The sequence below is a fragment of the Struthio camelus genome, chromosome 2 (genome assembly GCF_040807025.1).
Source record: "Struthio camelus isolate bStrCam1 chromosome 2, bStrCam1.hap1, whole genome shotgun sequence".
In the NCBI taxonomy this organism is placed as follows: domain Eukaryota; kingdom Metazoa; phylum Chordata; class Aves; order Struthioniformes; family Struthionidae; genus Struthio; species Struthio camelus.
In genome coordinates this window covers 16,941,883-16,957,848 of record NC_090943.1, presented here as the reverse complement: position 1 = coordinate 16,957,848, position 15,966 = coordinate 16,941,883, and the positions used below count along the sequence as shown (strand labels likewise).

Below are 15,966 nucleotides of genomic sequence, written 5' to 3'. Positions count from 1 at the left end.
GTGGTTTGTAGTTCCCAGGATCACCTTGGGAGCTGTTTTGAAAGAACTGTAAAACCGTCACGTTTAACTTACCCGGTACTGAGACTCCTTTAGAACTATCAGGTCCAGTATGACTACGTTTTGGAGCGCAGACCTGCAATTTGGCAGCAGAACCCCTCTGATATTAGTGCTCGAATTTGCTATTGTTATGAAAACCATCACATTTTGGCCAAGTAAGCCTCCAAAGAGGCTTCCTCCATCTGCTCAGCAAATAGACTTCTTTTACTCTACCTGCAAGCAGTCCTATGTGATTACTGTTACTTCTACATACAAATCTTTTATAGCTTTTACATTTTACAAAAACTCCATTTATATGTAGAATTCTCTATTGCCACATAGTTCCTATATATTAATGAGATTCTTATTGTGCTGTATCTTGCAGGTGGTGTGGTCACCCGATCCTTGCAACAACTGCTTCTATAGCTCTGCTCCTATTGCTGCTCACTGCTGGCTAACGTAAAACTGAGACTAAGGATAATGTCTCACTGAGGTTTTTGTTTTTCAACCACTAGCATGTGGACAGTTTGCAGATACAGTCTTGACTGGAATACAAATCTGCTGGGCAGCTGCATATTAAAGACGACAAAGAGAACTTGATTAGGAGGAGAAAACAAATATAAAATGACTAAGAAAGGAGGAGAAACTTCTCCAAGAGCCTGGAATTAAACACGTAATTATTGGAGTCAATGCGTGCATCTGCCACCAGCAAATAACTTTGAAGCCAATGAAAAGATTTGGCTACTCCATGTGACTTCTCTGCGTAGAAGACAGCAACAAATTACTGGGCAATTGTTTGTGCTGCAGATCTAAATGTTCCAGTATTGATCAGAAATTATGTGAGGTAAATGTATTTCCACTTGATGAAATTTCCAGAGAGCTGGAAGAGAGCGAGAATGCATGTTTGTCTTTCTCTTTTTAAATGTTTGAGAAGTTACATTCATATTAAAGCAAACAGATAAACAAAAATCCCAGAGCCCTATTTTAATGGAATGCTACAGTTGTAAAGTTAAGGATTCATACTCTAAAAAAAGTGTTGTCTGTGCAACATTCACTTGGGTAACTTTTGCGCGTACACTGGAGCGTGAGTCTTTAATATACGGTCATAGTCACTTTTGACACCCCACGTTGTTCATTTCCTACCTACGTAGCATGCACACAGCTTGTCTGATGCTAGCGCCCCGATTGCTTGCTACTGATTTGACTGTACGGGTACAGGAGTGCTAAATGAATAATGAATATCTGGGTTGTCCGTATTTTGTTACATTACATTCAAACATACATCACCACACACAATATTTTAGCGTGTTGTTGTTTTACTAGAGTGGTAAATAGATACATAGGCACATTCTCCGCAGAGAAATCTCCTTTTTCAGGTTTACTTGCCGTCATAATTAGCAGGCTAGTTACTCTGCTAACGACAGTTTCATTCTAACCGTCACAGACGACAGCCCAGCGCCCAACTACAGCAAAGGCCGCAGCCGAGGGGGCCGCGCCTCGCCGCGCCCCTTGCTCCCGCGGTGGCTGGCCTCGCCAGGCGGCGACCGTTGGGAGGAGCCGGCGGCGCGCGCGCGCCCGTTTGAACCGCCCGCCGCCGGTTGTGGGGAGCTGCCGCGCGCTCGCTCGCTCGCTCGCTCCCCCTGCCCCGCGCAGAGCCAGACGCAGCGGCGGGCGGGGACAAGATGGCGCGGCCGCCCAAGTGAACACCCGCCGCCTCCTCTCTGAGACCCCGTCAGGGCCGCCGCGCTGCAGGGGTGGGCCTTCCTGCCGGCCCTTCCCTCCCCCGCGGCCTGGGGGAGCTAACTGCGGCTGTTGGCGGCGCCTCCCTGCGGCTCCTGCCCTCTGCTCCCCGCCCCGGCAGGCTGGGACTCTTCCATAGCAGCTGCTCACGCAGCAGTTGGAACCACCCATAAAACCCTTAAAGGGCTGTCGCGCCGCGCTGAATTGCCTTGCTGCCTTAGCTGGGTGTGTCGTCAAACCTCCAAGGGCTTTTTCAGCGATAATAATTATTTATTACGCTGGTAACGTCATAATTAGAACCCCAAGCGTGGTGGGGGACTCTGCTTCTCCTCGTGCTATATAGTCACCGGGGGAAGGTAGACCCCCCCACCAGTAAATTACAAAAACAAATGTAGTAGGATGGTCTAACCAGAAGAATTGGGGAGGTAGTTACTGACCTCATCTAAAGGCTGGTGGCGGCCCCTGTGGCTGTTTCATCATCGGTGCTCAGAAGAGGTGCTCTGTCAGGTCTCTCAAATGAGCAGTACGCGGTTTTGCTCTTTTTGTTTTGTAGTTCTGGATCAGATACCACCTGAGGAGCCACTGAGAAACGTTTAAGAAACTTTGCTGATGCAGGTACTACTATGAGATAGGACAAGCACAGCCTCTCTTAGTCTCGGTGTTCTTGTTCATGTAGACTACAGCAGTTAAAAGGCATTTTGTTAATTACTCATGGGAATGTGCCTCAATATGCATGCCTGAATAGGCGTGATGTGTGGAAGTCGTTCTGTGAAAGATCAGACAATAGCTTTTTTTTTTTTTTTCTTGCCCACTCTTAAAAATCCTGAAAGAGGCCTTTTTCAGTTATGGGTCAATATTGTTTTTACTGGTGGAGGTCGTATTATTAACACTTCGTTAAAACAATTGCAGTGAAAGGTGATAATTTTTACTGTGTTATGTTTGTCACAGGAGGCAGGCTGAAAATATCACAGCTGAAAGTTCAATGTTTAGATTAAATAAATTAAAGGGAGTTTAGGCAAACTGCCGAAAGGTAGCAGTTGATTTAGTTAGCTCAACCATTAGCTTGGATTAATTAAAATTTAAATGTATGCATTACTTGGATTTTTTTAAGTAGGGAAGAGTTTCCATCTGCTGAGAAACAGTCATGTAAAATGAAAATTTTTAAATACTTTTTTTTGTCCAAAGTATTTTTTTATGCTGTAATGTCAAGGTGTCTCTAGTTTTCCATTAATAGGATCATATTTTAAAATTTATGAATGTTTACAACTCACAGGAAGGTTTTGGACAGCTATAGAAATCGTGAATGCAATAGTGGCGCTTGTATTCATGCTAAGGACCCTGATTCATGCTGGCACAGTATTAAAGGACTAACCTCTTCTTTCCTATGACATTCCTTGGGTTTCTTTAAGCTGTATTGTGATTTTTTTTGTTTAAAAGTAATTGTAAGTATTGAATAAAATTGAAGTTAAAAAAATCTAATGTTCAGAAAAAGGCAAAGAATAAGAATAGAAAACTTCGTACTCTACGAGTTGCATCCTGAACGCAGGAGACATAAGCCCAAAAATGTTTTTATGCTGCGTGTTGAGTTATGATGTTTATAGAGGTAGTTTAAAGTGATTGTTGTCCTACCGAATTAGAAAAGCCTAAGTGCTTGTTTTTAGCACTTTAGGAAATGTGATCATCTATAACATTTTGTCTGTAATCATTCTGGAATTGTATTTTAGCTTGTAACTTTTGTCTTGATTATAGAAAAAGCTCTGTATGTATCGTCAAGTGTACTGAACCCTTTGTATTTCTGTCATAGCATTAGTTTTTTACCTAGGACTGTGAAATAAAATTGTTTTTGAATACACCAGAAGTTATTTTGAACCAAAGTAAAAGTACATAATCTTCCTGTATTCTGTGCTTTGTTTTGTATGTATGTATATCCTTTTCTAACCTAAAGTTAGAAACCTGAAGTGCTAACCCATTTTCACTGGCCATTTGTTGTTCAGGTAGACTGTATATAAGAGGCAGTTTAAATGGAGCAGCATATAGCTTTTCACAGTTTTATTTATTTAATTTTAATAAGAAAATATACAGTGGGAGTAATGTTATCCTCTATCTTAGCTAGCCAGGTGAAGTACTGTGTTATTTTATCTGTCTTCCTCATGCTAGAAGTGACACAAAAGGGAAAGGAAGTTACTAGCTGATGCTATGTTGTCTACGGAAGTCTAAGTTGAGAGAAGAAAATGCTGAGAACTGCTAAGAAAAAGCTTGAAAGAACTTGGGTTTTCTCGTTTGTAGGCAGTATATCCATCTCCATGAAACTCTTTTTTCGGTATCTGAGGAGTACTTTGATTATTAGTCTTGTGTACTAATGTTAACCAGGTGTGCTAGTCCCAACCTGACTAGGACTGTCACTGGTGTTCTTCCCAAGAAATGGGCAGTAACACATTGGCACTTCTGAGGAATGAGAGAATTTACATAACTAGCTCTCTCTCTGAACCTTAATAGTGTGAGTGTCTGAAAGTTTCATAGTTTTCTACAGCCCTTGTCATATCTCAGAATATATACCTCTTTGGATGGGTCTGAATGAAAGCAAAATAAAAATGAAAAGATTTGTCTGTGACAGAAATTGCGATAGATTCTAATAGCAGAGATCAGAAGCAGTTTCATTGTATTTGCCTGTGAAGGTTTTATACTACAGTAAGCGTTTCAGCCAGTCACAGCAGAGGTCCTTTATATATCCCTTGTATGCTGTGATAACAGGAAAAAGCTGGCTGCTGCTGTAGGAAATGTGACTGTAGTCACCTCTTTCCTTCGTTGTCTGAATGTTTTTCATTAACTGCTGTTTTCCTACATCTACTTTGAGCAATTCTCAGCAGCGCAGAATCACTACATTAGTGGCTATATCAGTGTGCTTTACTGTGGCACTTCTGGCATGTGGTACTCCTTTAGGAGAAAATGATTAAGAAAATTATTGTCCTTATTGCATCCTTAACCTTCCTCAAATGATTATGTCTTCTTGCAAACCAGTATTACTAAGTTATGGTTTCATTGTAATCTTGTTTGTTTACGGGAACAGTACTCCCATTTGGCTAAATATAGGAGAAACAACAAAAGGCAGCTTTTTTGTTTGCTTATGCTAATGAGTTTTGTCTTTTACTTTGCTGCCTCACTTTCTGCCTTCAATATAGACTATCAAATAAACATCATATCCTTTGCAAAAAAGCAAAAAAAAAAAAAAAAGGGGGGGGGGCACACCTTCTCCAGCTGGTTTTGTTTACTATTGTGAGTCCTGACAATGCAATTTTAAGGCCTCAGGTGGTAGCTGAGAGCTGTCTAAAGTTTTTTTTTTTTTTTTTTTTCCCCCAGGAAATAAAGGCCTAATTATTTCATGCCTTGAACCTGGAGGAGTGCTGTTGGCACACCTGTAATTTAAAGTAGATCTATCCTTTGGATCAAAGGCAGCTGACAGTAGATATTCACTGTTTTCAGTGTGACACTTCAATTGCCATTGTGAAAAATACCAGCTTTACAATTCACAGTTAAATTTTTGCTGTAGTTTTTCTTCTGCCGTAGAAAAACTTTTTATCCTTTTATTTCAAGGTCAACAAGAACTGTTTTATCTTGTTTATATTTTTTTAGTTTGAGCTTCACAGGCATGTGTATTTTGATGGAGCAAATGTAAGGAACTAAGGAAGGTTTTCTTAACTAACAATAGAAGAACACTAGAAGATCATACTTTCTTTAATTGGCATCGTTATGGTGTTTATGTCTTCAAATTGTATTGGAAAAACAAAAAATGAGATGAATTTAAACGTAAACAATTTTATATTTGAGGAAATTCCGTGAGGCTAAGCAGAATTTCAGGAGTCTATTTGTAGGACCTCTTAAAGTCTAGTGACCAGTATTACACAAGTTTTTGATTATTTTTGATCCGTGTTTTGTTTGAATATTTTATCATAATTGCCCCTGAAAGCAATTATTACATGTTGTTCACTGTATCATTTTTAGAATTCTTCAGTAAAAACTTCAGATTCTTACCTTGTAGTTTTTTACTAGAACAGCAAATGACACAGTAGAGAGTAACTAGATGCGTGTTGCTAGATCAGTGATCCAATCTGTTGTCATGTGCATTCTGTAATTTTTACTGTAAATTAACTGTTTACCTTTAAGCAAAATAATAGTGTTTATAGTAACTATAGATAAATTAAATCTTAATTAGCAATTACGTATATTTTTCCTAATTATTCTGTTCTTTGACTCTTAGGGCCACATCCGGCTTTTGTCCTCTAGGTTTAGAAAGCACCGATACCAGCAGGAAATCAAGAAGGAAAATGAAATCCATCACTACTGCAAAAACAAAGAAAGGATCATCTGTTGTTCAGAAGGGTTCAGTTTTATTACCAGATTTATCTTCTAGTCATATGAAGAGAAAAAATAGAAAACAGTTATCAGAAAATGTAAATGAACCTATGGTTTTAAAACCAGCAACTCTAGTGGAATCTTACTTAGATCAGTCTTTACAGATTTCATCTCTAAATAAAGATAGTATGCTGGATGAACTGCGGATGCTAAGTGAAATCACTAAACATCTAAATCAGGTAGAATTTTTCACCTAATAATAATTTTAAAGTTCTAATTAAATATTTGCACTTTTAAAACATATTTTTTAGTTTAAGGGATTTTTCTCTTAATATAGTTACTGGGGTTTTTTTTGCAGATTATAAACTCATTTGAAGATATTTATAAAAAAGATGTTGAAGTGAAAGAGGAAGAAGAGGTACAAGAAGGCTCAAGTGTATGTGTAAGAGTAATCTTTTGATACACTAGAGATTTTATAGCATTGCTTAGAATTATAATATCACTGTAAGTGACAGTTCTAATACTATTCATAGCTTACAAAACTATTCTACATCTATTAATATAAATATTTTTTGATAAAATTACCAGCATGGTTAGATCTTTAGTAACAGGAGGATGTAAATGCTGACATAGTTAACAAAAATAAAATTTTGTGCTCTAGAAATTGATTCATTAAATATTGAGGATGTAATTCTGCAATGGTTCTCACCGTTAAGGCTTCCTCACTGAAACTACAGTTGGTTCATCATCAGTTTTTGCACTGATGTAGCTATCTGTTTTACAATACCTCTTATTGCACCTGAAATAGATGCCTAAGCACCAAAGAAAACATATCTGATTGGCTTATTTAGCCGTTCTAGCACTTAGAGTATTATCTGTTGGGAATCACCAATTAAACACCTAATTCTGCCCAATTTGTTGTTGAAGAAGTTTAGACAGTTAAGTCAGTATTTTGAGTTCCATTCTTGTATCTGGAGTTACACCTGCTAGAAGCTATAGCATTATTCATTATATTGTTGATGTCATTGTCGTAGTTCTGGCCCTGAATTCTTTATACGTATTGTTCCACATCTAAGTTTGGAATAATGAAAATATTTCAAACATGAGATTTGAATATATTTAATGTCTGTGGAACTACAGGTTCAGATACTAGGAAGTTTACTTCAGTCAGTGTTTTTCTGATTCAGTAGATAAAATAACATGCATGTTAATTAAGGTTTGCAAAGGGAGAAACCAGTGGTTTCAGGTAGTAGTGATCAAGCCAAGCAACAGAAGGATTTCGCGCCAGAAGTCACACTTTACTGTAGCTAACCCAGAGGAATGCGTTGGGGATTTCTGTGATGGATTTTTAATTCTTTGCTAATGTGGAAAAACATAAAATCTATAGAAACAAACAGCAGAAACAGACAAAGAAATAGTAGCTGTGAAAGGCCAAGAGAAAACAAAAATAGAACTAGGTTGTGGATATGTGGCTGGGTTTGTTGACGACAAACTGTGCCAAAGGTAGAACAGGAGCCCAGTCCTCTTTACAGTAATTGATAAATCAAGGAATTGTTCCAAAATTTGATTCATGACTTGTCTTGACCATTGATCTGTGTGTGGAAGATGAATGGAAGAAGCTAGAAACAAGGTAGAAGATCTCAGCAGGAGTGAGGCATAAATTGCAAGTCTTAGTCAGGTAACACTGATAGTAATCTGTGATCTTTATTCTATTGAAAAAGTACATTATAAAATGGTTCTATATGGAACACAGTGATTTGGTCTGTAGTAGCAAGAATAGCTGTGTTATACACAGATTCAGGCTGTTCCATGGTGAAGTCAGTAGCAGTTGGTGGCCATGGTTGGACTGGAATGGTAGATAACAGGTTTGATACAGCTCACCTTAATGTATACATTAAATCCTGTACCATACACACAATTTATATGACTGATAAAAGTTCTGGGAGATGAGATAGTGTTTTATAATAGCAAAGTGACCAGCAAGAGGCAAGGTCAAGAGCTTCTAAATGGGATCTTCTGTGGAGGAGAGAGTGCTGCTCTGACTTTTGAGCTCCTTATTAGGACCATTGGTATCTGCTTGAAAGTGATCTGGATGGTCAGGAAGTCATAGGGCTGTAAAGTGCACATTAAAAACAACAAATTGCTTTCTACTCTATTGGCAATTAAGTTGAATGGACTTGGATTAGAGTCTAGAAAAAAGCAATGATTGTTAATAGTTGAGGTTGGCTTTGATATGAAGTGTATTTAGGCATTCTGTGCCTGTAAGTGTTTAAGACTAGAAACCTCACAGATATCATAGCCCGCTACTCCTTGGCAAGCTGTCGTGATTTTGTTCACCTTGTGTCAGCTACTGTGAATGAAGTTAATAGAGAAGAAGAGTTTCAGAATCACAATGCTTAAAAGGTGGCCCCAGCAGCAAAGTTCAATGTCCACTTAAAGATCAGTGTATTGTGGCGAGAATAGGGCAGAATGAAAATTCCTGCCCACAAAAATTCCTGCTCTTGTTGACTTAAGGTGACTGAAAACCTCTTTGAACAGTGAAACAGGTTGTTTTTGGAACAGTTGTGTTTGTAATGAGTGGTAATGTAAATCCGTTCATCTCACTGCAGATTGTCCCAGCGATGTACTGGCTTAACCTATGCGGCTTTGACTGGGCAAATGTGGCAAAAACAGGCGTCTCTGTAGGCATAAGTATGATATGCCTGGTGCTTAGGCTAGGCATAAGTGTAGTGATAATGGTAGTAAAGTATCCCCATTGTTTTTTTTTTTTCCCCCCATTGTATTGCAAGATTCCTGATTGATACAGAACTCTCAGGAGGCAGAGCAGAGAGGTGTGTTCTGTGATGGAACTAATGTGTCTGGGGAAGCCCACGTCAATGAAATCTGCAGTGACAGTATTGTCTGTTACTTGCAAGCCAGTAATGCTTCTAGAATTGCTCTGGTAGAGCTTCTTCTACGGCTGTGAAAGTTCAAAGTAGTCGTGGTCGCTACTTAAACTGTCTGTCTGTCTGTCCACTTGCCAAGTCAAGCTGATAGGCAACAAAGTAGTAAGAACTGCAAAAGATGGCAAAGACCTCAGTGGTTCCTCTGTGGGTGACTGGAAGTAAATGAGAAATTTGGGTGAGTTTGGGAGCCTATAGTGTTTCTGTGATGTGGGCTAAAAAAGGGGTGTAATGGATTGCCAAGGGAGATGAAAAGTAAGCCCATGTAGCGTCTGTTTTAAGCACGTATGTGCATTGATTCTAAGACTTTGTAGAACCAAGGGAATTTGTTATGCTGCTGTATGATGGCATTTTAAAGTGGTGCTATTTTGCTCTTTTTGTTGAGAATAGGGAAAGTGATGAAGGCTGTGCATATGCAGTCTTGTGTATATGCTGCACAGAGCAATTACTCCCAGAAGGTATATTCACTGCATTTTGGTAGTCATGCCTTCTTCCTGTACCTGGCTCTGTAAACTGTGATATGGCTGCTTGTTGGTGCAACGTCATGCCCAGTATAGGATTGTCGTAAGGGAAGGGAGACCATCCACAAATGCTCCTAAAGGGTCTCTGTGCCTTTCTCCTTTCTGGCAGGTGCAGCCTTGAGATATGCCCTAGCACATGTGACAGGTAATGTGTGGAGTGTGGCTACACCTCCTCCCAACCCCCTAGCCACACACACATACGTTAATTTCTAGGAAATTAACATATGTCACTGCACAGCCAATACATCAAATGTGTCCCCCTTCCATGGCTGTAGTAGTGGTCAAGAAGCTTCTAAGAAATGCTTGGAGGGAGCCTGAACCAATACACGGGCCTGACAGAAGAGGCCCTCTTCAACTTGTTCTTCACAGAGTGACCAGTGAGAAATGGTGGCGGAGGAGTGGAGGCAAGATTGCCCTCTCTGGGTCCGTTTGATCTTGTCCCTAAAGAGTTGATGGAGTTTGGTGTGGTAGCCACAATAGCATGCCAGAACGGACCAAATCTTTTGTTCCTATCCAGGGTCACAGGAGGCCTCTGTTTTGCTGAGCTTGGAGGTGCCTATAGCAAAGTCTGCCAAGTCGCGCATGCCCTGCAAGGGAGATCTGGATTTTCTTTAGGCTTGAGGTTGTGTCATGCCGACTGTGTTTACAAGACGTGATTTAAAAAATAAAATTTTTCCCCAGTTGTTGTTCTGGTCTTATTCTGCATAATTATTTTAGTGTTATTTCTACATAAACAGAATGCTCCTTGGCATTTTTTGTGTTTTTATGCCTAGCGATGAGATGTATGATGCGTGCAGATAGATACGACGTGAAGTTTTTTGAGACTATTAAACCTGCTGAGATGGTGTTGGAGGACTGGGCCGGACAGGAGGACAGGAAATTGAAGTCACTGTTTGAACTCTAGTCTCCGTGCTGTTTCCGGGATTTGTTGGGAGAAGGGACCTGGATGAAATGGAGCAAACTTGCAGATGGCATGGGCAATCAAAGGAACTTGGAATGCCAGAGAGAGTGAACAAAATTAACAAACGTGGACATGCACTGCATTGAGAAGAGTGTAGTAAAAGTGTACAGAAAAAAGTAATGCTTTTTTCTTTTAGCAGCAACAGGGTGATGAGGGTATGACTGAGTCACTGCTGTGTTTCTCGACAATCTCATCACAGCTAGAAGCATCGTTTGATGAAGAAAGAGAAGTATGTAATGTGAAACATTTCTTAAATTTATCCTCATTACATTGTAATGAGGTTTAGAGAATTGTGTCTACAGGTTTCTGCTTGTGGAAAGTGTTCACAGTTCCACAGTTAGGACTTTTTTTATGTCAAGCACTTTGGTAGAGTGAAAATTCATAGCAGAAATAACAATCAGAGAAGCAGAAATTGATCTGTAATTTTTACTTTTCTGACTATATAATGCAGTTTTCCATAAGGTATAAGAGTTACCTAACTTAAAAATATAACAGTTTGCTGCTACTTTTTTTTTTTCTTGATGTTTCTATTTTTTCAGTCATAGCAAAAGGGAAGAGATCATTTGTATTCTAGCCTGACTTTCCTGAAAATGCAGACCTAAGATTTGCATCCAGTTACTCTGTATTGAACCTATAATCTTTGACTATTGTGTACCTTCCAGAACAACATTGTTCTTAATTTAAGACATCAAAATACAGACAGAATGTCTTATTTTTGTTCGTACGTATTGTTTTGTTGATACAGAGACTCTATATGCTTGAGGACCGTTATGGATGAATGGGGCAAACTGAGAAGTGGAGAAGAGTATGGCAAGAAATAAGCCTGAAACATAAACAGAAGATGGGAGATTTTTGAGGTGCAGGGACTAGTTGCACAGCCAGGCCTCAGAAGGGGCAGAAAGGCAGACATTTTCTAGGGGCACAGCAAAAATTTTATGGATTTTTTATAACCCAGAAAGCCGCTGACCTAAGCCTAGGAGAAAGGACCTGTTCCTCATAGACAAAGAGTATAAGGGCTATTTTCTAATAAATCTCTTATTTCTATTATATTTTGCTCTAAGCCTTTTCCTTTTTTTTTTTTTTTTTAATTACCTCTTCTTATTTTTGTTCATATAAAGTTAACGTCTAGAGTTCATCAGGCCCTTTTGTATTTTTGGAATGATTATTGTTTAAAAAAAAAAAAAAAAAGATTTAAGCACTTCTATGTCAAAAGCGTCTGCCTTGGGGGGCCTGTCACAGTCAAATCACATACAAACTGAGTGACAGTCCATGCTGCTCGTGGCTTTACTTATTTTTTTGGTTTTATTCTGGAGCATGTCTTTTGGGTCAGGATGTGGAATAAGCCTGAATTCAACCCCTCTTTCAGCTAGGGAGCATGGTTATGGCCGAAGTGGTTTATCTTCATAGCCCAACCTGAGCTGGTGGCCCTACCTGTGACTCAGCACCCCATGCTATGTTGTCTTGGTAGGGGTATCCCACTACAAAATCCTGTGGTTGATGGGCTGAGTCTGTTCTTATTAATGCTAATAAAACAGTGACACCATAGAACTTTCTGAAATAAAAACATATAACACTGATCTTCACAGCTTCATAAACCTTTCCACAGCTTTATACAGGGGTGAATTTCACCTTTTGTCCTTTCTGAGCGATGAAAGGTTTGGGATTTAGAGGTGTTTTTTTTGATGAATTCATCTCACCTTCTTCTCATAACATGTAGGTTGAGGAAAGTGGTAAGTCTAATACCTATAAAGGTGTTTGCCTAATGTATGTGTTTTGATTAATAATAATTGGGAGAGTGGGGATCTAGGGCATACTTCATATTTAACCATAAATATAAGTGAGAGAATATGCTTCCTCTTTTAAAAAAAAAAAAAAAAGATAAAGAACGTCTTTAATTTTTCAATATTCTTTCTCTCTCTCGAGCTCTCTTGCGCGCTCGCTCGCTCACGCTCTCTCTTTTTTTTTTTTTTTTTTTGAAATCATCTGTTTAGGTATTACTTTATACTTCCCCCCGCCCTAGGGCTGTATTCTGTGTTCATTCTTCATTACTTTCAAAAAAATACAAAACTCTATCAAAAGCTTGAGTATGAAGTGTGGATAAAAACACTGATTCAAATATCATCTATAATATGTACTTTGCTCCTTTAGAGCAAAGCAGTGGGGCTTTTTGGGGGGTGAGGTTGTTTTTATGTTTTAGAAAAACATTTTTTCTTTTCATATATTGCAATAAGCTGACAATGAATTCTATCTTCAGTTGTTGTAGTAGCATAGGTGTCTGATTCTAGCACAAATGAGGACTTTGTCTAATGATAAATTACCCAAAATTTTTTTTAAGTGGTAAATATGTAACTACACAAGGTTTATTTAAAGTACTTAGTAACAATTCTTGGTTCTTTTTTTTTCCTTCTCTTCCCTTCTCTCTCCCCCCGCCCCACCCTTCAGATATTAGAATCTTTGGCTAAGGTAAGATTTTATTTTGTTTGCTATGTAAAACTTTAATATTTTCATGCTTCTGTTTCAGACTAAGAGCTTAATTTGTCAATGACTGATAATAACATTTTTTGTTATTGTTTTTAAGTGGTTTGGAAAAGAAGCCCAACTGATGGAAGAAGTAAGTCAAACTAACAGCTGTTGGCTTTGTCTCTGTTTTGATAGGTAATAACTGGGAGACAATGAGAGTCTAAATGATTTTTTTTTTGTATTTACTTGTTAATGCTATTGATAGATCATATATTTTACTAGATGTTGAACCTTTGCGTGAAAAAATTATAAAACCATGTTTTATGCAAAAAGTTATTTATTAGGTTAATTTTTTGCATAATTTATTTTCATGATATTTTATCAACAACACTGGCTTGGAATGAAAACCATTCATTGATCTATTTACCTTTATGGTAAACATGAGCCAAAGTCAGAGGATTTGTAATTATTTGCTGCTAATTACAAAAACTCCTTGAAAACTGGAAGTTGCCTAAATAGTTTTGTGATAAAATGCCTGTATTTCAAAAGTTTATGCTTTTGATGGGTATGAGGAAAAAATATACTTGATGCTGCAGCTTTACTGAATAGTCACTATATATCTAATTACTTGACTATTTCACTGTCTGATTATATTTTAGCTAGGAGAAGAACAACACGCTGTGGATTCTCTACTTCCTATGGCTGACAAAAGTATAATGGAAGGCATTTCTAAACTAACTGTGTGTGTCCAGAGGCTTGAAAGACTGAAGAGTTGTCTTCAGAATCTTGCAGGACATGCCCCTCCTTCTGTGGTTAAGAAAGAACATAAGAAAGACCTGTAAGATCACATTTAGGTTAAATCCAAATCTAAAATGTGTGTATGTGACATAAGTTAAAAAGAAAGATTTTAACAAACTTACGCAATAGACAATGTACATGTACAAGTACAGCGAGGGGGGGAAAATTTTTTTTTTCTGGAATCGAGAGACATGATAGAGCTGCCTTTTGAAAGTCTGCAAAAGGAAAAAGAATATTAGTTTTAGCTTCTATAAAAAGCAGAAATAGTAAGAGCGCTTCAGAATTATGCAATTAATGCTATTTGCATAGAGGAGAAATTGAAGCGGAAATTAAATATTCTGAAGAATGCTACTTACTGGCTGTGAATAGTATGTAGAACTGGCTATCAAAGTGTTTGAGATGCCCTCTTTGAAGTAAAAACAAAGGCTGCTTCTGACTGTTAAGATATTGTGATAGGCGGGAATGAGGAGGGTTTAAAATAATTGGACTTCACACCTAGCTTTTTGTGTAGGAAGGGGTGGGTTAACCACAGTTGTTGGAAGTCTTTTAGCTTCTGTCTGGTTTCCTGGGGTCCTGTGAACAAATGCAGGATAATAAATAAGGGAACAGACAGAAGAAGTGAGAGTGCATAGGCTGCCCTGGAGGTCTGAGCCACAGAAACACAATGCTGTTATTTTCAGCATGGCTTTGGAAGATTTGGCATGTAAAAGAAAGATTGTGATTATCCAGAGAGTCAGCAGGGAATGGAAAGCATTGCAAGTTCTTGGAGCATCGCGTTTTTAGTTTATGGTGTAACAGCTCATGCTTTTATCTCTTGAAGTTCCTCATAATGTTCCTTGTAAGATAACCTTCCCTCAATACTCTGTTTTTAAAAGCTAATTGTATTATTTGAAGTAATGTACATTTTAACAGGGAAAAGAGAAGAAAATCGAGTACTGTAATGTCGAGTCATAAAGACCCAAAGACTATTTTAGAAGGTGAGAATGTTAGTTCTGAACTTTTGAAAGGCAGTACATCTTAAGGCAACATTTTTATTTGTATAAGATATATGTGAGCAAATTAAACGACAATATTATATATTTTGTCAATATAATGAACAAATATAATGAAATGTCTGTATTGTTATTTGAAAAAAATGCAGACTAGACAAAGTCATGGTATGTGTGCATAAATCTTGAGATTTGACCATAATGGTGGGTTGAACTGTAGTGCTGATTTACGTATAAAGGCTTTATCCCTGATTTGGTGTTTTTAGCAACAACTACTTATGCAAACATCTGTCCCAACGTGAATTTATTCTGACCTGTGTTTTATCTGAAGTTAATCACAGAATTGTTGAGGTTGGAAGGGATATCTGGAGACTGTCTAGTCCCAACCCCCCTTTTCAAAGCAAGGTCAGTGAGGGCAGGGTGCCCAGGGCCATGTCCAGTTGGGTTTTGAATATTTCCAAGGTTGGAGACTCCGCAGTCTGTCTTGGCGGCTTGTTCCTATGTTTGACCACCCTTGCAGTGAGAAAACTTTTTCTTGAGTTTAAAATGGAATTTCCTGTGTTTCAATTTGTGCTCGTTGTCTCTTGTTCTTTCACTGGATACCACTGAGAAGAGTCGGGCCCCATCTTTACTCCCTCCCGTGCATAAATATTTATACACCTGGGTAAGATCTCTCCTGATCCTTCTCTTCTCAAGGCTGAACAACGCCAGCGCTCTTAGCTCCTCCTTATATGTCAGATGCTCCAAGCTCTTAATCATTTACTTGTCCCTTTACAGACTTGTTCCAGTATGTCCATGTCTGTCTTGTACTGGAGAGCCCGGAATTGGACACAGGACTCCAGATGTGGTCTTGCCACTGCTGAGTGGAGGGGGGGGATAATAAACTGCCTCGACCTGCCGGTGATGTTCTTTCTAATGCAGTCCAGGATGCCGTTGGTCATCTTTGCTGCAAGGGGACTTTTTCTAAAAAAGGTGCTTTCCAGTCAGTCAGCCCTCAGTTTGTACGGGTGCATAGGGTTATTCCTCCCCGGGGATAGGACTCTGCTTTTCTCTTTGTGGACCTTCAGGAGACTACTGTTGCCCCGTTTCTCCAGCTTGTCAAGGCCCCTCTGAATAATGATAGTACAGCCATCTGGTGTATCAACAGCTCCTCCCAGTTTTGTATCATC

The 15,966-nt window shown here is 38.8% G+C and overlaps 1 protein-coding gene across 1 annotated transcript in view; it reads left to right on the top strand.

The window, feature by feature from the left end:
- The window catches only part of LOC138066370 (coiled-coil domain-containing protein 7-like), a 37,326-nt gene that overhangs the window by 11,706 nt on the left and 9,654 nt on the right, over positions 1–15,966 (top strand). Inside the window, exons 2-9 of the mRNA XM_068936016.1 lie at positions 422–880; positions 6,032–6,365; positions 6,485–6,562; positions 10,687–10,779; positions 12,993–13,013; positions 13,129–13,161; positions 13,670–13,848; positions 14,721–14,785. Coding sequence (XP_068792117.1) covers positions 6,099–6,365; positions 6,485–6,562; positions 10,687–10,779; positions 12,993–13,013; positions 13,129–13,161; positions 13,670–13,848; positions 14,721–14,785 — 736 coding nt within the window. The 5' untranslated portion in view covers positions 422–880; positions 6,032–6,098. The remainder of the gene's footprint in view (positions 1–421; positions 881–6,031; positions 6,366–6,484; positions 6,563–10,686; positions 10,780–12,992; positions 13,014–13,128; positions 13,162–13,669; positions 13,849–14,720; positions 14,786–15,966) is intronic.